The 24,760-nt window shown below is 38.2% G+C and overlaps 4 protein-coding genes across 6 annotated transcripts; 1 reads left to right on the forward strand and 3 right to left on the reverse strand.

The window, feature by feature from the left end:
* The first annotated feature begins 170 nt into the window (after positions 1 to 170).
* hmgcl (3-hydroxy-3-methylglutaryl-CoA lyase) lies at positions 171 to 4,509 on the forward strand. Its single transcript, XM_079458345.1, has 8 exons — positions 171 to 664; positions 776 to 859; positions 1,150 to 1,257; positions 1,416 to 1,511; positions 1,726 to 1,874; positions 2,648 to 2,900; positions 3,237 to 3,362; positions 3,695 to 4,509. The coding sequence occupies exons 1-8, from the start codon at positions 566 to 568 to the stop codon at positions 3,794 to 3,796; spliced, it is 1,017 nt and encodes a 338-aa protein (XP_079314471.1). The 5' UTR covers positions 171 to 565; the 3' UTR covers positions 3,797 to 4,509.
* Positions 4,510 to 5,940: 1,431 nt separating this feature from the next.
* On the reverse strand, positions 5,941 to 8,904 carry gjb3 (gap junction protein beta 3). Of its 2 annotated transcripts, XM_079458347.1 has the most exons (3): positions 8,397 to 8,904; positions 6,924 to 7,870; positions 5,941 to 6,724 (listed from the first exon to the last, which is right to left on the reverse strand). In XM_079458347.1, the coding sequence occupies exons 2-3, from the start codon at positions 7,828 to 7,830 to the stop codon at positions 6,714 to 6,716; spliced, it is 918 nt and encodes a 305-aa protein (XP_079314473.1). In that variant the 5' UTR covers positions 7,831 to 7,870; positions 8,397 to 8,904; the 3' UTR covers positions 5,941 to 6,713. The 2 variants fall into 2 exon arrangements, with proteins under 2 accessions (XP_079314473.1, XP_079314472.1); XM_079458346.1 differs by lacking the exon at positions 5,941 to 6,724 and having other exon boundaries at positions 6,753 to 7,870; positions 8,397 to 8,470.
* Positions 8,905 to 11,167: 2,263 nt separating this feature from the next.
* gjb10 (gap junction protein beta 10) lies at positions 11,168 to 14,577 on the reverse strand. Of its 2 annotated transcripts, none has more exons than XM_079458354.1 (2): positions 14,499 to 14,577; positions 11,168 to 13,252 (listed from the first exon to the last, which is right to left on the reverse strand). In XM_079458354.1, the coding sequence occupies exon 2, from the start codon at positions 13,221 to 13,223 to the stop codon at positions 12,423 to 12,425; it is 801 nt and encodes a 266-aa protein (XP_079314480.1). In that variant the 5' UTR covers positions 13,224 to 13,252; positions 14,499 to 14,577; the 3' UTR covers positions 11,168 to 12,422. The 2 variants fall into 2 exon arrangements, with proteins under 2 accessions (XP_079314480.1, XP_079314481.1); XM_079458355.1 differs by lacking the exon at positions 14,499 to 14,577 and adding an exon at positions 13,705 to 13,873.
* A 257-nt stretch (positions 14,578 to 14,834) lies between these two features.
* wdr43 (WD repeat domain 43) lies at positions 14,835 to 24,708 on the reverse strand. Its single transcript, XM_079458329.1, has 18 exons — positions 24,401 to 24,708; positions 23,494 to 23,628; positions 23,069 to 23,190; positions 21,881 to 22,001; positions 21,665 to 21,783; positions 19,904 to 20,006; positions 19,751 to 19,815; positions 19,509 to 19,671; positions 19,261 to 19,347; positions 19,013 to 19,141; positions 18,780 to 18,923; positions 18,574 to 18,660; positions 18,460 to 18,491; positions 18,306 to 18,369; positions 18,056 to 18,169; positions 16,420 to 16,489; positions 16,211 to 16,269; positions 14,835 to 16,129 (listed from the first exon to the last, which is right to left on the reverse strand). The coding sequence occupies exons 1-18, from the start codon at positions 24,668 to 24,670 to the stop codon at positions 15,995 to 15,997; spliced, it is 2,019 nt and encodes a 672-aa protein (XP_079314455.1). The 5' UTR covers positions 24,671 to 24,708; the 3' UTR covers positions 14,835 to 15,994.
* Positions 24,709 to 24,760: the final 52 nt, after the last annotated feature.

Genomic DNA, 24,760 nt, shown 5'->3' on the forward strand with positions numbered 1-24,760 from the left:
TTCGACATGACACATCTGCTCTGCTGCCACCTGGGCTTCTCCCCATACGTTTGTGCGTTACTACCGGTTGGATCACCAAAACCTCGGTAGCACATTCTGTTTTAGGGGTGGGGTCTTCATAGTCCCTTCTTGTTATATCCCTTTACCTTCTGTTTACACATTGTTGTAGTAACGAAGGTTGAACCGGCCCGGTGGACCATGCATTCATTCACATTCCTGCCTGGTTACATTCTAGAAGCAAAACATCGCGTTAATTACATGCTAACATTCCAAAGCTCTTTCTATTAATCCATAGCTTGCGCAACAAGATGAATGAAGCCGACTTGAGTGCGTCATGGCTGCGATCTAATACTGTTTATATAAATAAACCTACTCTTGGGTAGGTTTAAGCTAACGGACCTGTTCCTGTATGAGCGTAGAAGAACCGAACAATCCAAGATCATGCGACATAGTCAACAATCAATTCCAGCTAACTTGATAAGCGTATCAAGAGAGTGGCGACGAGCCTATAGATTCCTGAAAATGTACCCGTAATATCGCGAGAGCCCTAAAGGGGCGTGTAAAGATGGCGGCGATCATGATGAGGGTTGGTGCTGGTCCTTTCGCTTCTGTTCGTGTTTACCAGCCCGCTCTGCGTTCCGCTGCTGTCGCTGCGCTCCGAGCTGTGAGTTTATCATACATGTCTTGGTTTATTGGGTGAATGTGGTGATGTTACGTTGACGTTGTTTGTTTATATTTGCTCTTGTGTCTTTGTGTATATGTGCTCTTCTGACAGGTCAGTCTGTCTGCGACTCAGTCACTTCCTGAGAGAGTGAAGATTGTGGAGGTTGGACCAAGAGATGGGCTGCAGAATGAGAAGGTAAAGGGTTCAGTTTGCATTAAAACCTAGAAAAACGTGTTTGAGCAGTATTGGTAATGCGCATTCAACTTTAATAACAGTTTCAATTTAAAGGCACTTTATTAGCATGGTTGTATGCACTTACTATAGGCCTACTGCCAAAGCATTGTGTTGTATAAGTGTGTTTGTTTATTTTACAGTTCTTTAGCAACATGTCACTACTACGCAATAACAATGGCACTTATTGGGTTTTTTATTTTAAAAAAGAGTTTGACAATTCTTACATGTACTGTAAACTCTTCCTCAATCAGACCGTCGTTGCCACTGAGGTAAAGATCTGTCTGATAGACATGCTGTCCGAGGCGGGACTTTCTGTCATCGAGGCCACAAGCTTTGTTTCACCTAAGTGGGTCCCTCAGGTAAGATGCAACATATCATGCAAGCATTTCATTAATGCAAATCAACGTTACATTCAAATATCACATTTTGAGAAAAAGGCATTTGTATGATATCTCGTGTAAACATTCATTGTACATTATCATTTCACGTCTATGACTGAATTTACTGTAATTTGCAGATGGCGGATCAAGGGGAAGTGATGCGTGGGCTTCACAAGAAACCTGGTGTAAATTACCCTGTTTTGACCCCTAATCTGAAGGGTTTCCAGGCTGCTGTGAGTATAAACACTCCCGACAGTCATGTGCCAGATTTAGCTATCAGTATTGGATAAGGTGGTGTTGTGTTTTATGAGTGAGTAAAATAGCTGTAGATGATCTGGCCATGTCTGATATGCACTGTGTATTTGTGCTTGGGGGGTACTTTTGCTTTGCTTTGTTTTTTAACGGATCATGTTTTTGTTTGTTTGTTTGTTTGGTTATATTTATCAGTTGAAGGCTGGTGCAAAAGAGGTGGCAATATTTGGTGCTGCCTCAGAGCTCTTCAGTAAGAAGAACATCAATTGTTCAGTGGAGGAAAGTCTTGTGCGTTTTGAGGAGGTGATGAAAGCAGCCAAACAGGAAGGAATTCCTGTAAGAGGGTAAGAAGGCTGTGTATTTTAGGCTACTTCGTTACTTTGATTACTTTTAGTGTTCAGAAATATTAGTGAGTAATTTACCTGTCATAAACATTTATAAAATTGTATTTTAGCTCAATAAACACGTTATTTTTTCTATGACAACAGAATTATTGACACAAGGCATATTTCACATATAGACAAATTAAGAGACCACTCCTAAAAATATTTTTCTAATTTACTATATGTAGGTACTGCGTGTGTTTTAGTAACATTATAATTTTGTTTCATTCTGTGAAGATTTCTCCCAAATTCCAAAAGAAAAAAAATTGGTTTTTCATATTTATTTGCAGAAATTTAAAACTGTCAAATTAACAAAATAATGCAATGTTTGCAGATCTTGAATACTTCAAAGAAGACAATACTAAAATTAAAAGTTTTAAAACATTACTGTTCAATGAAATCAAATCAAATATGGACATAAAAATGATTGGAAAACTTCACTAAAGAATCTTATTTAATTTTTCCTAAAAATAAAGTGAAATAAGTTTAAAGCACTAAAATTATAATAATAAACAAAAACAAATGCAAAATAAACCAATAAATTATAAAATGACAAAAATATCTAAAACTTTAGCTAAAATTAGCTAAAAAATGCTAATTTAACAAAACTGTAATGACTCAATGAGGATTTACAGACAGTTAGTGTGTAATAATAAATAAATAAAAATTTAACATGTAAAATGCATTTGCAAATATTTCTTGATTTCTCTTTTTTTCCCCTGGTCTTTTCGCAGCTATGTGTCATGTGTACTCGGCTGTCCATATGAAGGGAAGGTATCGCCAAACAAAGTAGCAGAGGTTGCTAAGCAACTATACTCTATGGGATGTTATGAGATTTCACTTGGTGATACCATCGGAGTAGGCACACCAGGGGGCATGGTGGATATGCTGAATGCCGTAAAGAAAGAAGTTCCTGTGGAGGCTTTGGCAGTTCACTGTCATGACACGTACGGACAAGCGCTGGCTAACATACTCGTAGCATTACAGGTGAGAAAGTCAGAATGTGTCTGTAACAAAGTGTTCTGTACTTTTGTTCTGTTAGTACACCTATACTTCTTACCTTGCCTTTCATAGTTGATATACACCTTATATTCACAGTGTGTTTGTTTAACTGTACCTGAATCGTTTATCACAAATTTGCTCTTTGTTCACTTTTATACCTTTTATATAACCTTGCTTGACTTTGTCACAGAGATCGCAAAAATCTCACAGTCAGAGAAGTACCATTCATTCTATACATTCTGACCTTTGGATTTAACACATGCCTAAAATGAGCTGACATTAAAATAAAGTACACAATTTTCTTCTTTTCTCTTTGTCTAGAATGGGATAACTGTTGTGGACTCCTCTGTCGCGGGGCTGGGTGGCTGCCCCTATGCCCAAGGGGCTTCTGGGAATGTTGCAACAGAGGATGTAGTGTATATGCTGAATGGACTAGGAATCCATACTGTAAGTCTAGCATTTTCAGTATTTACTCTAACAAGGAGCTGATGAGTTAAATTGAGTGAAAGTTAATTCAATTGAGAAATTTAAGCCTGTTTTTGGACTAGTGTGACATTTATCCCAATTTCTAAATCCATAATAATGAACCCCTAATTATATCATTACAGTGATATTTGATGTACCGTCTTTAAATTGTGCTAAAATTATTATTAAAACATGAATTGCACTAAACAGAAAATTGTTCATTTTTGCAAGGAGTTAGCTTGATCATATTTTAAAACTTACAAGGGCATCCTGTAATGCATTTAAAATGTTGAAGTCACGTTGTTGTGTTTCAGGGAGTAGACCTACCAAAACTATTGGACGCTGGCTCATACATCTGTAGATCACTCAACAGAAGGACAAATTCTAAAGTAGCTCAGGCCTCCTGCAAGCTTTGAAATGAGTGATTCTGGTCATTATTGTATATGATATGATCAAACAACCATGTTGCCCTTTGATAAGAAGTAAAATGTCTGAAATAAGCACGGTGTTAATCGACACAGCCATACTCCTCTGTACAGTTCTGTTGGGTCACATAAGCAAATATTACCTACTATTCACAATCAGACAGTCTCTAACTATTCTTTAGTGCCTTGATTTTTGGTAACAGGCTTCTATCTAGTGTGTATTTATATTTTAAATTAATTAATTAACTGTTTTATATGGTTCTGGAATAGGATGACTGTGTGATTCTCAAAACGTAAGGGAACAAATGCCAGATAGATACAGAATGATTTCATAAAATGTTATGAACGATACATGAACACGTCTCTTTGCTCTTAGGCTGTTGCATTATTTCTAATGCAGAGCTTGAACTTAAGACAATGAAACCTTATAAAGTCATAGTTATTAAGATTCCAGTCATTTGACATGATTAAGAAACGGAAATATCTGTCATTTCCAATCACATACGGTACAGCTTGTTAACAATGTGTCATAACATTCCCATTAAGATTAAAGGAACTGCAAAAATGCTTTGTTTTTATCTCTTTGGCAGTAGGCCTATCTATTGTACTTCTGTAGGAAGTAAATTAAAATGAGTTTGTAAGTGTTAATGGAGGATTATGCCCGGAAAAACTTTCTCTGTAAATAAATCTCTTAACAAAACCGTATTGGTTTCATTAGTGTGTGTGTGTTTGAGAGATAGAGAGAGAGAGTACTGTAATTGCTGCATGCACGTAGACATAATTTAATATATTGGCATTTGCCACATGGGTGAAATTATATTTTATAATTTCTTTTTAGTGTTAGCTGACTTTTGTGAAAATATTACTACTTTATAATTGTAAATTGAATCTTCAAATGTATTCTACACAATTGTATAAAATGGTTAATTGGAACATATTAAAAACTGTTGAAAAATCATATTGTTACACTCAGATAAAACACATATTTTTGTGTTACCGTACTAACAAAAGAAAAAAACACTTCCCGTTGTAGCACAAAGTACTTCGATTTTAAGATGGCGGCTAAACTGGTTGAACCGGTCAGTACGTTTATGCCATTTGTGATACAGCCATGGTGACATTCTTTTAGAATGAAGTGAAAAGTTAATACATATAATAATAAATTCTATTACATTAATGAGCATGATCTTTAATCAAACAAATAAATATAAAAAGTATAATTATGAATTATAACATTTTCATACTAAATCTACTTCATATTTTCAGTTTTATATCTTAAAAGAAAAAATGAGTAGGCTACACTTAAATATTCGCTCTGTTAAGTGTTTTGAGTGCCTGATTTCTCTCAATCGGCTAGAATCTTCGAGTTTATCTTGACAAAAAACTTGACCTGTTTAAAAACTGACCTGGTATTATAGTCATGAAGAAAAGTAACCATTACGGCTGGCCCTATTAACAAGTGCTCCAGTTATTAAATTAAATTACATGGTAAATTGGTTTTAGTTAAAATTTTATATTTCACAAGTACATTTTCTCTCAAGCAAAAGAAGTGCACTTTCATATTTTAGATAACATATCCAATGATTGTTTTCATTATGGTGTTACTGTAGTTATTTATGTGGTGAAGTTCATCTTTTTACTTTAGGGGGTTTGTTCATGTCACCATTACTAAGGTTTGTGGGTTGAGCGTTAAAGACTATGTGTGATGTGGACTTTGTGTGATGTGAAGGTTGTATCCTTTGTTTAATTTGGTGTTATTTAAAAGTCTAAAAGTCCTTTTAGAGGAAAAAGTTTATTGCGTTGTGTAACCACGATGTATTCTATTTACATGTTAATAATAACAAGGAAACTCAAACTAATCAAAACAGACAGAGGGAAAAACTCAATCATGATTTAAATATAGATCAAAAAAACATATATATATATATATATATATAGATCGGCCTGATATAGAATCCCTATTTAGAGTTAAGTAGTGTCATTTGTGTGACTACGAGTGACTTTTGTTTAGTTTTTAATCATCTTCTTTACCTTCCACACGTGATTTATTCACCTCACTGTAATTTACTTGTTTCCTGGTTGAAACGTCTTTGTTGTTGAAGATCACATTTGTCTTAAAAATGGCAGCTTAAAATATATATATATATACTTTATTTGTACAGTATAAAAATTAACAAGCATTACAAAATTCCTGATGTCAGAATATTTCGGGGATAGAGACACATATGAAGCAAAATACACAATCTTTTCAGAATCAGAGCTTAAAAAATAATGTTGTGTAAAATAACATTTCCTGTGTTGGCGATGTCGTAGGGTGTGTAGCACTTTTTCAAAGCTGATAATAACAACAAGTCACCATTTTACGGACACTGCAGTATATCTTTGAAACACCTCTTAGCTTTCATCAGAGTCCATGAATGTGTGCAGTTTTGTCATATGGACATTCTTTGATTTGATCTTCATAACAAATATTCAGACAATGTGAAACCGAGACACAAAACGTGACGTATGAAGAGCGCCACGATTCCATCTTTTTGTGTGCGTGTGAAGGTGGGGTTTGTGTGTAAGGTGTGACATTTCTTAACTCCAGCTGGATTTTCTTCTTTAACAAAGAAATGCTTTTACCAAAAGAAGAATGAACCTATAGAAAATTCATATAAAGCACACTCTTATTTACAATGAATAAAAGGCAGTAGTTTGATCTGATGCTGGATCTATAGGCAGATATACAAAAGACTCCAGGTTTGATCCCAGTTATGGCAGTCACGGAAGAGTCATTAAAACCACAATCTTGGTTAATTACTACCGTGCCATTGGGCAAGACTCTGAATCCCTGGTATTTCCGGGACAACACTTCCTGCAAGTGGTATTTCCAGGGCACCATTTCCTGAAACCGGCGTACAATATTTCACAAACCATCTAAATGACAAGGACCCAACACAGTTTTTAAAGATCTCGACACAATATGAAAGAAACCATGTCTTTGAGATTCAAAGAGTTAGAAATGCTTGTTTATGCACCCAGATGAGTTTGTAAATACTTAATAGGGAAGCACCCTTAACAGTTCAGCATGACCCTCTCAATTTCTAGAGGATATCGGACCGTATTTTATACATACCTGTAGCTAATGAGAGATTTGGAGCGGAAGCTCTCATGTCCACACTTAGCCTGTAAGCTGGCTTAAATGTTGGCTTGAGCTCCGATTTTAACTGTGGTTTAGACTCACGTTTAAACTCAGACCTCAGCTCTGATTTAGACTCGGGTCTGTATTCCGGTTTGCAGTCCAGCTCATGCATGGGAAGAGTGCAGTTACTGTCCTCATCTCTGTATCGTCCGTGAATAGGCGTGCTGCTTCTGTGGTTCTTTTTAAACTTGTTGACGCAGCGAATTGTGCGTTTGGAGATGAGATAGATGATCTCGCAGACACTAAGCACGATACACAGCGCTGATGCACCAACCATGAAGTAGGTGAAGACCCTTTTCTCCGTGGGCCGGCCTATGTAACAGTCCACAATGTTGGGGCAGGGCAACACATTGCATTTAACCAGGCGTGGCAGGTAGAAACTGTCGTAGATGTGATGGAGAATATAAAGGAAGGTGATCTCTATGCCCGTCTTCACAAAAAGGCTGATCAGGTACGTCCACCACAGTCCGCCATGCTTCTTCTCTGCATTTTCGTAGAGCTTGGTGTTTTCACCGTGTTTGGCCCGATATTTCCGTTCGCGTTCCTCTCGGTACTTCACGTGCATTACCACCATCAGAGACGGACATGTGACGAAGATGAGTTGCAAGGCCCACAACCGGATATGGGACATTGGGAAGAAGTAGTCATAGCAGACATTGGCGCAGCCAGGTTGTTTGGTGTTGCAGTCAAAGTCTTTCTGCTCGTCCCCCCAAACTTTCTCTGCAGCTACAACGTAAACCATGACTCTAAACACAAAAACCACAGAGAGCCAGATACGGCCAAAGGCAGTGGAGTATTTGTTCACCCCGCTGAGCAGGGCTTGAAATGTCTTCCAGTCCATAGCTCAGAGCTCTTGTCAATATAAATATCACTAAAACATCCTAGAGAAGGATAAAAAGAAACGTGTATTTTAAAATAAAAGTATTTTTTGTGTACATACAAGTTACAGCTTTGTTAAAAAGCCCAGACCACAAGGCATTCAATATTGTTGTACAGAAAGAGTCTGTCGGATATAAAGAAGCAAACTGTTCGCACTTTGTATTACGTTTTCATTGTGGTTATAATGAATTTGATACCATATTTCACGTGTACCATATTTTTTAAAACAGACAACATAAGGCCATAACTGCACTGCGCTGCGCGGAATCTCCGTTGAGTTGTTTTGTGTAAACTGCAGGCAAAGTAAAGCCATATTGATAGTGTCATCTCTCTTTTCCCTTCTGTGTTGCGCATTCCTCCGTTTTGTTACATTTCGTAATAACTCGGAAATATTAATGAACGTTGCAACATCATTTCCAAACTGTTTCAAAAATATGGTTTGTTCGTTCAATCATTAATATTTAAAGCAACGCGTATCACATAAAACATCTATGAAGTCATGTCGAATGACAATAATAATTGACTTACCTTTGAGGTTTAAGTCGCTCAAAATGTAAAGAAACGCAGCTTTGAAGATCTTCGTTCCTCTCCTCTGTGGATCTGAGCTGTGGGTAACACGCCTCTGGAGATCAATGAGGGTGGAGTTCGGTTTTTAGGCTTGAGAACACAGGTCGGTGCGAAACATATTCACAGACACCGAACATGCGTGAAATTGTTCACCAAATCTCTTCCTCGTGATTTACACGCCGGAAAATGCAAAAATAAATGGAGCCTCACAGGCGATGTTTTGCCTTTAGGGAAACTGAAAAGTTTATGTAATGACTCCGTAAAAGATTCTTTAAAACCTATTTATATTGTCGAAGAAACCACACTGTGTTTTGTGGGACAAACTAAATAGTCTTCCCTAGTAACATTTCCATCTTATGCGATAAATAAGACTCGCACTGTTTGGACAGCTCTGTCAACACACTTTGCGTGTTATTGGGTTTGTTGTGTTCCTAACGTCTGCCGGCGGCGGCTCTGTTCAAACTTGTCCTTGGAAGTCTATGGTACAATCTCGTGTAAAAGACCACACCTCTGAACCAACAACTCTTGAGGTGTTTTTCAATCGTTTTTGTTGCTTAGAAACATGTGACTGGTTAGGATAGTGTTGGGACAGGATGGTTGTCTAAACAGGAGAAACAGGGTGAACGGTCATACTCTTTATATTTTCCAGTTTGTCAGGCAACTTTGAAGTTTTCTGCCAGGAATCCGGTTTTTAGTGTGTGTAATTCATTTGTTTGCAGTAACTGTGAAATCCCTTGTTAACAAATGTTTGGTGAAGGCATTCGATTTCCCTAAAACTTTGTTCTTGTATATAAATAGTGACTTGAACTGAAGTTCTTCACCTCAAAGCCAAGCAGGAGAGATTCTGTTTGAACACGTGGAAAGGCCTCTGACTCATGCCTCAAAACCTCTGTAGGATGCCAAGCCCATAGCAGGATGGGTTTTCTGATTCAGGGGTATAAAATGTGAACGTTTCAGTGTTGAAGGAATATTTGACCCAAAAATGAAAATCCGGTCATCATTTACTCACCTTTGAGTTGTTCCAAATCTGTATACATTTCTTTGTTCTGATGAACACAGAGAAATATATTTGGAATAATACTAATAACCAGATGGAATGTGACCCCCATTGACTACCATAAATACAATGGCAGTCAAAAGTGCCCCGGAACAGTTTGCTGTCCTAAATTGATCAAAATGTCTTCTTCTGTGTTCAAAAGAACAAATAAATGTAAACAGATTTGGAACAACTCGAAGTTCAGCAAATGATGAGAGAATTTTCTTTTTTGGGTGAATATCCCTTTAAATGTGCTCTGCAATTTTCATTCTGCGGGCAGTCATTAAATCTGCTATCAGAATCTAAAAGTTACTGTGGCCTGTCTTGAGTTATTTAGTTCATACGTATGTCTGAACTTGTTTGTCTGACAAGGAAAAAGACTGCAGGAAAAAAAACTGAAGCAGGTTTTGCATGGAAGTTTTACAGTTTGTGAATAAACAATTATGTTGGGAAATGACAAACCTTAAAGTGAAAGATCATTAAAAAAATTAAATTCTGTCATCATTTACTCACCCTCTGTTGTTACAAACCTGCATATATTTCTTTGTTCTGCTGAACACAAAGGAATATATTTTGGAAAAATGTCAGCAACCATACAGATCTCATCCCCCATTTACTGGTATAGTATTTATTATTCCTATTATGGGAGTAAATGGGGCATGAGATCTGTTTGGTTACTGACATTCTTTCAAAATATCTTCCTAGGTTATCAACATAAATCGTTCGAAAATTTCGCTGCTCTCCATATTTTGTGATTTAATTTTTTTGTCATAAATCATTCTTTTTCATCACCCTGTATGTTTGTCACTGGGTTTTGCAAATATTTAATCGATATGCGTGTCAACTTTGACAACACAGTATGTAATAATTAAAAATATATAGTTTCTCCATTTCCTGAAAACAACAAATTTGGACATCTATGGTAATGATCTTATTTGGTAGTAGTTAACCATCCCATCACCAACTACAGCACCAATACTTTATTTTACATATCACTGAATAGTATAGTAAAAAGTGTTAATAGGGTGTACAACGCTGTAGCTGATGAAAGAGAGAGAGAGAGAGCAAGATGGTGTTGAAAAGATTTACCACACCTCAAGAATGTGAACCGACCGGAACGTGCTTTGTAGCACAGACCCCTTTCACTGCTTTTCATAGTGTACAAAGATATAGAAAAACAGACAGGTTGATTTAGATTTGTATCAGGGAGGGATTTTTGTGGCATTCTGAAGGTAATAAAAGGAAACTGAACAGTGTACCTGGAATACAATTGAAACACAATCCTGTTACAAAACAGCCGCAGGAGTGAAAAGTGATATCTCATTCCATGTGAAACAGGCAAAAAACCAAATCTCAAGACAGGCCTATTATGGTACTCATTTACTTTAGGTAAAGGTTTATTCTAGTAAGGTAAAACAAGCTATTAAAGTTCAATGGTTCCTCATTCCATATTAACCATTTTGTCTTGACTGATGCCTAGATAAAAACAAATTGTCATGATGACAACATGCAAAATTCAGTTTAGCTGTCTTTTCATACTTTGTTCTTTTTATTCTAACACAGCACAACACATTTTGATGTAGAATGGATGATTTGTAAAAATAAAATCATATCTGTAAACAGCAAAGATACCGTTTTATCTTCTCATCCTCGAAATGTAGATTTAACAAAATCAAAGAGACACCAGAATGTAAGAAAATAAAAACAGACTTTAATCTCAAAACTTTGAGTACAACTCCAACAGAAATGACAAATTTAAACAACTTCATGTAACAAGGAAAGAATGCTGAAAGGTTAACATACAAACAGAGGAAGTTAAACCTAACAGTATGTTTACTTACAAAAATATGTTTATCAGTGAACGAGAACTCTCTCCCTCTCTCTCTCTCTCTCTCTCTCTCTCTCTCTCTTTCTCCTCACACACACACACCTGAATTTGATCATCTGGCAGCACCAAATCTTTGTCAGTAAATTCTTGAATCTGAAAATGTCTGAACCTGTTTGTCTGACATGAAAAACTTTGCAGTTAAAAACTGAGTCAGATTTTTATGGTGTGGAAGTTCAGGAATCAGTTTGCACAGGTTTATGTTGGAAAATGATAAACCTGATTAAGACTTGCATCCTCAATTTGATCGTTTGGCAGCACCAAATCTTTGTCAATAAATTCTTGAAACCTTAAATACTGCATATTGCTGAAAGACATAAAACATTGATTTGGGTATCACTGGTTGGAAACATCAGGGACAAGGCACACATACACCACATTATATACAGTACAAAAACCTGATCAAAAAAGAACAAATATTTGACAATCTCGAACAGTAATAACAAAACATTACCATATAAAAATACATACACAAATACAGCATAAACTGTAAACATGTAAAAATTTAATTTACATTCAATTGGAAGTATAAATTACGCCCAAAATGTAGGTGACCAAATGGACTAAAAATGCATAGATTTTAGGGATTATTTCATGCAAACAGATGTAATAAAATGTGTTATATTTAACTGAATATGTGTTGAAAAGGTTTAGTTATCTTGGCCTCTTCCAGTTTTCATTTTTAAATGTCCATTACATCATTATTAAGAGGTAAAGACATGATATCCAAGTTAGTGTCACTTGTAATAAATGTAATTAACATGTTTTATTGGACATGTAAGTTGTTTGTTGTTGAAATCAAGAACCAACTGCCTGTTGATGTGTGTTGGATAACGGATGCCCCACCTAAATCATGCACCAACCTGCTTTAGTCATTACTTTTGAATACACACTTTGATTCCCTCACATTTTTTCTTATAATGCCACAACTTTCCAAAATATAAAAACCATGAAAAAGATCCAGTGGATATAAAATAAGCAGTTTCCTCCTCTGACAACTGTCTGTACTTGGCAATACTGTTTCAGTCCATATCCTGCTTAACATGAAAAGAGTCAAACATCTCAGTTATGAGGATGTTATGACCACACTGTATGCTGGGGCTGGCTGATCTTTTCTGGCCAGTTTCTTGCAGTTTGACGCCAGAAGAGCATTTGGGCTGCTCATGTCAGAGATTGACTTTGCCTTGAGTACCTGGCTTGAGCCCCGCAACCTCTTCATGCATTCAAAGAAACGTTTGCCCACCAAGTAGAGAATCTCACAGAGGGAGAGCAGGATGCACACCACACTCGTCAACACCATGAAGATGGTGAAGATCCTCTTCTCTGTTGGCCTTGAGATGAAGCAGTCGACCACGTTAGGGCAGGGAACCTCGGAGCATTTTATCAATGAAGGGAAGTCATAGCCCTCATAGATGTGGTAGAGCAGGTACACAAAGGTTGCATCCACAGCCATCTTAAACACCAGTGAGAGGACATACGTCCACCAGAGACCACCGCGCTTCTTTCCAGTGTTTTCGTACAGCCGCTGACAGTTATCACCGTACTTCAGGTGGTTTTTTCGCTCTCGTTCCTCACGGTATGCCACGTGCAGCACCACAAGGAAAGACGGGCAGGTGACGAAGATGAGCTGCAGCGCCCACAGGCGTATGTGGGACACTGGGAAAAAGTGATCGTAACAAACGTTATGGCAGCCAGGCTGAGCCGTATTACACGTGAAGTCCTTCTGGTCGTCACCCCACACCTTCTCGGCGGCAACAACGAAGACCATGACCCTGAAGAGGAAGACTACGGACAGCCACACACGGCCAAACACAGTGGAGTACTTGTTGACCCCACTGAGGAGACCCTGAAGAAAAGCCCAATTCATGGTGACTTGGAGCGCTTAGGATGTCTCATCTGAATACCGCTCACCCGGAAAAACAAAAAGAGCAGAGGAGGGGCACATGGAATGTTAGACAAAAGAACTCAAACAAGAAACACCTGAAATCTATGCCTGTTTTAAAGGCATGGATCAAAACGTGTACTACAAAACCTTAGCTGTCATTGGTTTATATGGCCTCAACTTACTAGAACGTATTTAACACAAATATACCATTTTAACTTATTTCCTTTTCATTTTAATACATTTTTAACATTACATATATCTATTGTCACTCAAATCCCAGCCCCAAACACATAGAGTTAGTAGGCCTACGGACGTACATACGTACGTACATATTTTTCCTAACAGAAGACATTAATACAATATAGATATAAAAACACACTTGCTACAGTATTTTACAGCGCTTAGTTTTTGTAAATACGTTTTCAAACGTAGGCAATATCAAAGTAAAAGATCCTGTTCTTACACTTCCTTTGCTTTGTTCAGTGTGCCGCAGGCTCTCTGATGAGATTTATAGGTTGTTTTTATTATTTTTATTAACATGTCACAGGGTTTGTAAAAAAGTTATTTCCTCACTTTTAGCTGGTTACATTAGTGGCTAACAACGCAAGAAAACAAAATGGCTACTGCCATCTAAAGCATGCAAAATAATATATGCAAAATAGGTCTAGTTTTTTCAGTCAGGCCATTCCATAGATTGACAGTCGCATGTTAATTTAACGGCAAGAAGAAAACATACATTCTTCTGTTAAATATGAACAAAAAATGAATTTTTATGTTTTAAATCCGTAACCAATTTAGCATGACAGTACAGAACACTGATTTGTGTCTCAATGCCGACACACACAAATCCCACCTTCATTACTAACGTTATACATTAAATTAACTTATGTCGTTTTGGTTACACAAAGGTAAATTAGAATACGACCTCGATGAAAGTTACATTTTATTTTGAGAAATTCAGTATGTAGGTGTTTTAGATCATAGAGATAACGTAATTCCACTTTTATAACTAACATTAAAGTTTTTAATTTACAAGTTATATTTAGAAGCGTAAATACGAACGATGTGAATCGTGTGATGACACAATTCAAACATTTCTATGCTGTCTATATAAACAAAAACATTCTTCGAAGTACCGTAAACCTTTCAAAGTTTGTAAATACTTTAAAAAACTGAGCAATTGTATACATAAAAGTGTCCTATGTGTATTACGCGAATGGTGAAAATAAAAAGAAAGCTTATTAAGTGTATACTTACAGCCCGCGAACGCAAAGTGTACAGTGGAATGGCTTCACCGTGATTCTCTTGTTGTCCTGTGCGGGTCCTGCGATGAGATGCAGGCGGAGTCGCGCGAGCTGCCAGCTTAAACCACAACTGTCACATGTGTGGAAAATGTACATGTTGTCGCCCCCTAGTGGCTTTATATATTTGTTCTTAAAACTTTTAATGAGTCGGCTCAAGTTAATACAGTCACCTTCAGTACTTGTAAGTCGGCTCATAAGTAAATACTGCCACCTTCAGTATTTGTACTTTCCTCACCGTCCTGCAGGTACAATAAACGAGCCTAATTTGTACTTTTTTTATTTATTTCTTAACGCAAAAGGAACGTTCCCCTAATGTTCCACTGACCTTTGTTCTGACATATATAACCAGCATAGAAACAATGGCTGTACATTTCAGAGTGGTATGAATAACTCAGTATATTATGTTTGGTAACAAAATATGTTAAATATCAAATCTTATTTATTAAGAGTAGTTATAACACTCCTTACATTTTAATGCATTAGCATCAAAAGTTAACACCAGTTTATACACAGTAACTAACATTAATAACTGTATTTTATAGTAACAATTTTCTCAATGGTTTTGTGTCCCCCACAACAACATGTACTATTAAACACTTCTCTGAGACATAACCCATGACACTTGCACTTCTAATCCATGTTAGCAACAGGAAAAGACTACTTTCTAGATCTAAATAATAATAACTAATGTACTAAGGCATGAGTGAATGTAACGACGTTTGGTTTATTCTTAAAGAAAAACACGAGATGAGAACAAAATGGTATTTAATTTCACTTAAACTGTACAACAGTTGGTGATAAATTGTTTGCATGTTAAGTTTTGGTTGACACTCATTGCAACCACTGTAAAATTAACAAACGTACACGCCTCTGGGATATTGTTTTCGTTTTAACTGGAAGTTCACATTGTAATGAGTCATGCCTGCAATGGATGTAAAAAAACCCTCACATGATATCACACAGGACAAAGTAACCAAACATAAGAAATTACTGTGACAGAGGGCAATGAACAGCGATAACTTAAAGATGTGAGCAGAGGACAGTGATGGACATAATTATGAAAGTCCTTTCACAATATCATCATATGGTCAAACCATAAAGACATCACAGTCGGTTTCAGGGATGTGAAATGATCGGGTGGTTTAGGAATCCCAGAAAATTCCATAATTGCTGGGACACAAATCAGAGGCAGTTTCAAGTCGAAGGAAATATGACCCGATTGGACCTCAAATACATGTGCACTCTCTGCATGTGGGGCTCTCAGTCTGGGTCAGAAACTTTGTGACCATTCTGAATAAGACAACCCCAAGTCCAGGCCGCAATGGTCGATTAATTTCTATAAAACATAACCTTCTGTTTTATCACAATAAAATTCAAAGTAATGGAAAATAAAACGAACGCATATATAAATGCAAGGGTCCTTTTTGAATCCTGCAGCCTGATTGGATACTATTCCTCTTCACTTTCAGGGTCCATATCTGAATCGCCGTTAGCTTTTGGGTCGTCATTCATATCTTCATCCACCTCAGCATGGTTCTCTTTGTCCTCTGTCACTTCCATCGCTGCCTCGTCCTCCTCCCAGTCCTGAAAGAACAACTCGTAATGAGAACAATCGCCACATCACATTTTTTAACACACCAGAAAAAAGCATGCCATATGTCTTACATCAGAGTCATCTTCAGGACGTCCTTCATCTCCTGAACCTTCATCCTCATCTGAAGACTCTGCAGAAAAAGAAACGCTTATTAAATTATTTTAGATGATTCATTATTTGCTTCATTTTTTTTTTAAATCTTAACGTTACGTTTATTACTTCCGTGTTAAAATCTGATATTAAAACTGTCTCTGGTCATAAAAACACACAAGTGTCTTACCCTCTTCATAAACCAGCTTTGCTGTGTGATCGACCTCACCAATTTTGTTAGCACTGTTGCTTGCTGCCACCTAATGAAAGAAAAGTATGAGTGAACGTGCACATACAGTGCATCCGAAAAGTGTACACAGTGCTTCACTTTTTCCACATTTTGTCATGTTACAACCGTATTCCAAAATGGATTCAATTCATTATTTTCCTCAATTCTATAAAAAATTCCCCCTGATGACAAAGTGAAAAGTTTGTTTGAAATCTTTGCAAATTTATTAAAAATAAAAAACGAAAAAAGCACATGTACATAAGTATTCACAGCCTTTGCCATGACACTCAAAAATGAGCTCAGGTGCATCCTGTTTCCACTGATCTTCCTTGAGATGTTTCTACAACTTGACTGGAGTCCACCTGTGGAAAATTCAGTTGATTGGACATGATTGGGAAAGGCACACACCTGTCTATATAAGGTCCCACAGTTAACAGTGCATGTCAGAGCACAAACCAAGCCATGAAGTCCAAGGATGGTCTGTAGACATCCGAGACAGGATTGCATCGAAGCACAGATCTGGGGAAGGGTACATAAACATTTCTGCAGCATTGAAGGTCCCAATGAGCACAGTGGCCTCCATCATACGTAAATGGAAGTTTGAAACCATCAGTACTCTTCCTAGAACTGAGCGATCAGGAAGGAAGGGCCTTTGACAGAGTGACCATCAGATTCTTGGTCACCTCCCTGACTGAGCAGAGAACCTTCCAGAAGAACAACCCTCTGCAGCACTCCACCAATCAGGCCTGTATGGCAGAGTGGCCAGAAGGAAGCCACTCCTCAGTAAAAGGCACATGACAGCCCGCCTGGAGTTTGCCAAAAGGCACCTGAAGGACTCCGACCATGAGAAACAAAACTCTTGTCAGGTGAAACAAAGATTGAACTCTTTGGCCTGAATGGAAAGCATCATGTTTGGAGGAAACCAGGCACCGCTCATCACCTAGCCAATACCATCCCTACAGTGAAGCATCATACTGTGGGGATGTTTTTCAGCAGCAGGAACTGGGAGATAAATGCAGCAATGTACAGAGACATCCTTGATGATAAACCTGCTCTAGACCTCAGACTGGGGAGAAGGTTCATCTTCCAACAGGACAATGACCCTAAGCACACAGCCAAGATAACAAAGGAGTGGCTACAGGACAACTCTGTGAATGTCCTTGAGTGGTTCAGCCAGACCCCACACTTGAACCCGATTGAACATCTCTGGAGAGATCTAAAAATGGCTGTGCACTGACGCTCCCCGTGCAACCTGATGGAGCTTGAGAGATCTTGCAAAGATGAATGGTAGAAACTGCCCCAAAATACTTGTGACAAGCTTGTAGCATCATACTCAAAAAGACTTGAGGCTGTAATTTGGTGTAAAAGGTGCTTCAACAAAGTATTGAGCAAAGGCTGTGAATACTTTTCTTTAAACATTTGCAAAGATTTCAAACAAACTTCTTTCGCATTGTCATTATGGGGTATTGTTTGTAGAATTGAGGAAAATAATTGATTGAATCAATTTTGGAATAAGGCTGTAACATTACAGTATTTGGAAAAAATTATGCACTGTACAACCTTGGCTGTGCTTAATCTGGTTGTTTAAAAAGCTTACCTGTGTCATGATTAGGTACAGCTTGCCATGGAGTCTGGTGATCTGATGATATAACTTCACTCTGCTCTCGATCATGTGGTAGACTGAGCCCAACTGAGACACCAAGTCAGGCAGCTAAATGAAACAAAACAATTAACCAAACCAAATAAATCCCAATAAATTAGATTATATTGCATACATTCTACTGGTACAAAAGGTCCCAAAACTACAAATTGGGAAGTTTCATGTATGAATGTGTACAAATACTTACTGAAGACAAGTATGATGTATGTTGTGTAAGAACAGCCTTAAACCACTGAACTATAAGTAGTGCCCTGCAGAAAAAGATACAGAACCGAATTTTTTAATACCAAGTTAAATGCTTTCATTTTATGATACACGAAAATAAAATAATATTTACTTACGCAAAAGGATGTCCCTGCAGTCTTCTGGACAACTGAGGAATAACAAATAAAACAATCCAGATTAAAAATTATCAAAAATAATAAGATATTAAGACAATCAGTGACATCACAAACCTCTTCCACCAATGGCAGGACTGCTGGAGGTGGTATCCGGGCAACAGTGTTCTTGATCAACATTTCTTTTTTGGTTTGAAATATTTTCTGTTAGAATGAATGAAAATATTGATAAAACTAAGATGAAAACTATAACAACTTTGGGTCATAGTGATAATGTTATTAATGAGTTTAGAATAAATTACGTTTCCAATAAGACAACCTACATTAAGGATCTTCTCATCTTTGCTTTCTAGGCCCTGTACAAGCAACACGGCAAAACTGTCTGTCTGCAGGGATGCCGCCCCTTTACCAGCACCCTTCCCTCCGACACTTAACTCAATCTGCTCCAACCGCTCTTCTATAGACATCTAGAGAGAGAATAATCTTAAATTCAGCATGTCATTCTCTAAAAAAAATTGCAATTTAATGACATACTGGAAACAGTATTGAGTATTACCTCTGTGGTACTCTGTCCTTTTTTCCTCTTTTCTGATTCATTTGGGGTCAATTTAATTGGTGCTTTGTGCCCTGGAAGTCCCGGTATTAAAACTTTGCTCTTTAGTTCATTAATAACTGGTGTCTTCACCTAAAACAAGATGTTCAAAGGAAAATACGTGACCTTGAATTTTAAACAAACACTAAAAAAATTAAGCCACAAGATGAAACAGAATATAACAAGTTACATTTAAGAAAACGACTGGTTACCTTGGAGACAGCTGTGTCTACTGAGAGGGAAAGTGTAGCCTGAACGTCTCGGTTCAAGCACACATGTCTCTCCGATGTGTTAAATGGCTGTAGACAGAGAAAGTACATGTAAGTCGCTCTGGATAAAAGAGTCAGGCAAATGCATAAATGCTAAATGCATAAAAACAATTAACAATCCGGCAACATCAAAGACGACTAGACCACCCGGTTCCAAATAAAGATTGTCCGCTTGTGTCTGTGACACTTACTGTTTTCTCTATGACAGGCTGGAGGTGATGTCCATATGCCAGCATCAAGTTCTGTCTGTCGGCACAAAGAGCTGCAGCGAGCAGAGGCACAGGTACAGGTGAGTCTCCCTTTGTGGTGGACACCTGCAGTGAACATGTCGGTGATAGTGGCTTCTTACACGGTCTGAGAGAGAGAGAAAACTTTTAATAGTTTTAAACTGAATATACAAGGATTCATTCTAAACATGACCGGACAGACTCACCCATTCAGAAAGTGCTCAAAGAGATGAAGTGAACCGTCTTTACACACCACTGATAACCTCACAGCCTGAGATGACAAAACACAGATCCCTTTAAAACATGTACTCTGATACGGTGTTGTATCACAAGCACGAAACAGTTCATGGAATTCTCACCTCCTCTTTGCTGTTTGATTTCTGAAGGTCTATATTCTGGGGTTCATCTGTCAGAGTAAAAGAAACCACAGAGTTCTTGTCTTTACCGTCGGACCGCACCTGCCTGAGAAGCAAATGAACCCAACAAAACATCAGTGTATGTCTATTGACAGCTTAATGCTGATTGGCTGAAAGGCATAGTTCACCCAAAAATCATTTAATCAACGTCTTGTTATTTTACATTTTTAGGGCTTTTTTCTTTCGAAGAACACAAGAGACTAAACAACGGTTAATCGAAATCGAATCAAAATCGCAATGTGACACGTAGCTATTTGCTAATCGCATGAGGCTGCAATGTGAAAATTATGAAATACGTCTTTTCAAAACCCTGCTTTGAGGGGCATTTGTGCTTACAAACTGAGTGAGCGCACCACCGTTATGCCCGATCAGGACTGCCGTAGCCAACTGTGTAAACTTGGATCAAATGAAACATTCAGTACATTTTCTACTTGTTTTTAAAATGTCAAATATTTCTAAACGAATAAATCAGCCTATGTAATCTACTATTCATATAATTCAATAAAACCATAGAATGTTTAAGGGTAATAATGGGAGTTGTATTTGTTTAAATGGAAACTATAATAGTGTACAATTGGGTTTTGGATTCTATTAGTGTGATGTAATCTTGTAATCTTGTAATTCGTCAGCTGTGGCCTAATGGTTAGAGCGTTGGGCTTGTGATCAGAAGGTTGCCGGTTCTAATCTCAGTGCCAGCAGGTCATGACTGAAGTGTCCTTGAGCAAGGCACCTTACCCCTGATTGCTCTGCAGTAATGTGCCACTGTATAAAACTACTTGTAAATCGCTTTGGATAAAAGCGTCTGCCAAATGAATAAATGTAATGGTTGTAATGGAAACAATTAGGATTTCTGTGATGGGTTGAATGGTTTTTTTCAGAAGGGTAACTATACCCATACTGTGCCGCACGCTGTTGACAATATTGAGCTGAAGCTTGACTTAAAACTAAATCGTAATGTCTGTCAAAAGCAAAACGCAATAAGATATTTTCCCCAAATTGCACAGCTCTACTTTACACGTGCATTGTGTAGCACAGTGGCCTGTTTCTAAACATGACATTTCTTATGGAACATCTAACTGTGTGTTCACATCCAAGCGCGACTTGCGCGAATAAAACACGCTATTCGCGAGTAGTTGTACACTTGAACATTTGGATTTTACTCGCTTCATTCGCGCGTGAAATTTACGTCATTGGAGTGGCTTCTGCCAGGCGGCTCCCGTCTAATTGCGAAATGGCAGACATGGATTTTGTTGAGAGGGTAGCCGCGCATTATGTGCTATGGAAGGCTGAAGATAGACATATAGACTCGTTGGGCACAGTGTCTGGGTCCATCAGATCGTTGGCTCAACATGGACAGTGGCTCAGTCCTTCATTGTTGTTTTAGATTTCTGCCTCCGCTCGCCATGTCATAATCACGTCACTACTAGAGCAGGCTCCTGATTGGTTAACGCAGCGCGAATTTTCGGCAAAGATCCATCCGACTTTTCAACTCACGCGAATAACGCTCAATTTGCGCCGCCCCATTCGCACGAATCGTGCCGCAAGCATGTCTACCGCGTCTTTGCATTGATTTAACATGTAAATCACTTGTGCTTAACGCTTCATTCGCGCTTGGTGTGAACACACAGGAAAGCTTCGCAACAGTTCCGTCTTGCCAAAGTTTTGCACAAAATACTGTCAAGAGTTAAAAACACAGTTACATACCACACACTCAGGAGCCTATCATGAGCTGCTCCTGAAAGGAAGTACAGTCCGTTGCTGTCCGGGGGTCGTGTTGTGGCAAAGCATAGGGTCGTTACCATAGTGGAGTGACCTGTGAACCTCTGTAAAATGGGGGAAATTACTTCATTGTTAAATCTGAACCTTTGCCTTTATTAGAATAATGACAGAATTAAGAGGGATGCCAGAATCCAGACTCACTCTGTACACTTCCTTAGTCTCCAGGTTCCACATCTTGATGGTCATTCCCGCAGAAAGCAGCAGCTTCCCATCTGGACTCACGCACAGGGAAGTGATGGCAGATCGGTCCGCTTTCCATTTGCTGAACACACAAAGGGTTTCAAGTTTGTAAATCAGATAAACAACCTATCACAGAGACAACTATTCGACTGAAGATTTTACTGAAATGAAAATTCTATAATCGTTTACTCAACCTAAGATTGTACCAGACTAGTATAAATGACTTTGTTCTGCTAAACACAAAGGAAGATATTTGGGCAAATGTCAGTAACCAAACAGATCTCATCTCCCATTTACTGCTATATTAGGGAAAATAAGTGTGAGTAAATGATGACAGAATTGTAATTTGTTAGAGTGAACTATCCTATTAAGACTAAATATATGACTGTTCTTAAGATAAATTATTGTTAGAGTGAACTATCCTATTAAGACTAAATATATGACTGTTCTTAAGATAAATTACAGGGAGTTTTTAAGAATGTTCCTACGTGCAAATCTCAACCATTTCTTATGAAGGTCTCGATTTTTTTAACATAATTTTTCGTTAGAATAAAATGACATATGCTTTGTCAATTATTACACTTGTCTGCTCATGAGGTAACAGCGCAGTATATATATATATATCAAAAATACAGTATTACTAAAATACATTTATCATAATACCTTTTTGTTTGTTACGACGTTATAATATTTGTGACCCTAAATGTAAAAATAATCCAGTTTTCAATAATGAAAGCGCAAGTAAGGCAGCTAGAGTTTATTATATCAACTTAAAAATTTCCCAAATGACAAGTAAATAATCAAAATTACAATTCTGGCTCAATACAATACGTCACATGTGAAACAACCAAACGAGAATAAAACATCTTTTGATATTTAAGATAACTGTGAGGCTATCTAAACTTTAAGATGACATTAACGAAAGCTTTTGTTTCAAGAATTTGTATTCTAAGCCTAACCTATGATCAATGTTGAGAAAAAATATTTAGGAACCGTCTTGAGAAGTCTTTTCAGGAATACACAACATTCAATTACAATTTATGAAAAATGTGTCGGTTAAGAATTTTCTTAAACTTTTTACAGCTGAGGCCGGATTCACAAAACATTCTAAGTAATAAAGAACTCCAGATTTGCCGAACATACACTCACCAACGAACTTTTCCTGTCTGCAGGTCCCACTCAGCTATGTGTGTGTCGTCTGAGCCACTGTACAACACTGAATCATCTGGATGCCACTGAACACAGTTCACAGGCCCACTGTGCCCTCCATCCTGACAAAACATCAACATTATTTTACCTGTGTTCAGAAACCACTCACAGCAGTCACTAGCCACAGCAGTAGCCAGTTCTTGAGAAACAAAATATTCTGAAGAAATTTGTTTTGGCAAATATGAAATAATGTATAAGAAGACCGAAGGGCAAGGGCTGTACAGACAACTTTTGTTATAAGTGACATTTTTAGCAAACAGCCAAGCATACTTGCCAACTGCTTATTGCACAAGATTTAGGGAAAACCTTTAAAAAAATGTCAAATTACTTAACATCAACCACATGATGCTGGCAATAATTCTTACCAGAGTGCAATGGATGTCTCCCTTTACTGTGCTGTAGATGAGAATGGACCCAGCAGCAGTGCCCAATGCCAAAAGATCTGACTGCTCAGGTGCTGACCCGGTGTCACATTTCCTCCTCTTCCTCTGTGGCACCTCCTAACAAACACACACACACACACACATATAGTTATACACTCCTTTCTTTAAGCAAAGTACACAAATGATAAAAAACGCACCCACGTGATAAATATGTACATGGATCAATACATTTACTACCAGGAGCATCATTTCCAATACAGGAACAAAACCGTTCAATGATTTATTAGTAACTTTTAAAAGAATGTAGCACTGGTTGACGCTTTGATCTGACAAGACACTTGAATATGTAACAAATGAAAGTTCGGTGCAATACGCTGTGCAGCCATGTGACATCGTGTTTAGTCACCCAAGACTCGGTATATTAATGACGAACACACAATAACAATTTAAAACACCATCAGAAACGTGCTGTCGTGTTTTTCAGCCGTTGAAACAATATTTTACACAGAACTATTTCTTTAGGCCCTACCAACTTACTAACCCACGTTATTAGCCACAGACAACTAACATAATATTAATGAGCCCTATGACACATCCTAACGAACTTATGTTACCAATTTTAACATTTTTAATAGTTTTACGTTAAGTTTCGTGCTGGATTTGTATGTGCCGCGGCCTGTGTCTGAACATGTGCCCACACGCAACATGTGCGTAGCGCACTCCGCTAGCACGGCTCTTTTGCTCCCTAAATTGTGTATATTCCAGCACGATCCGTGCTCAGTTTAGTTACCTAAATCGGGAAAAATACCGACGCAGCTGAAGACCATGTGATTGTATACTACGTTACAACAGGCCGCATACCCCGCTGCCCCCGAATACTGTACGGTACCTGAGACGCTCGGCACGGTCCCCATGTCACGCAGGTACAGGCGGCGCTCAGATGGGCGGAAGGCACGTATTCCTGTTGTAGGGTTTTGCTGTCCGTATTCCAGATTCGCAGTCGTCCGTCTTGAGCGCACAGGGCCAGGAACTGCCGTGATTTTGGGCTGAAGGCGCAGGGTAACGCAGATCGGCCTCCGTCTGCCGCCATCTTACCATTCCGCGTGCGTCCGTCTGCTCCAAGGGAACACGTGTGAGAGTGCCTATGCAAAGCGCGCATGCGCACCCTGCTTCGGCGCTGGAAAGATGCTAATTGGCCCCGCTGGATACGGTGGGCGTGCCATAACAGTTATTAACCAATGACGAGCAA

The sequence above is a fragment of the Barbatula barbatula genome, assembly GCF_947034865.1.
Source record: "Barbatula barbatula genome assembly, chromosome: 6".
Classification (NCBI taxonomy): domain Eukaryota; kingdom Metazoa; phylum Chordata; class Actinopteri; order Cypriniformes; family Nemacheilidae; genus Barbatula; species Barbatula barbatula.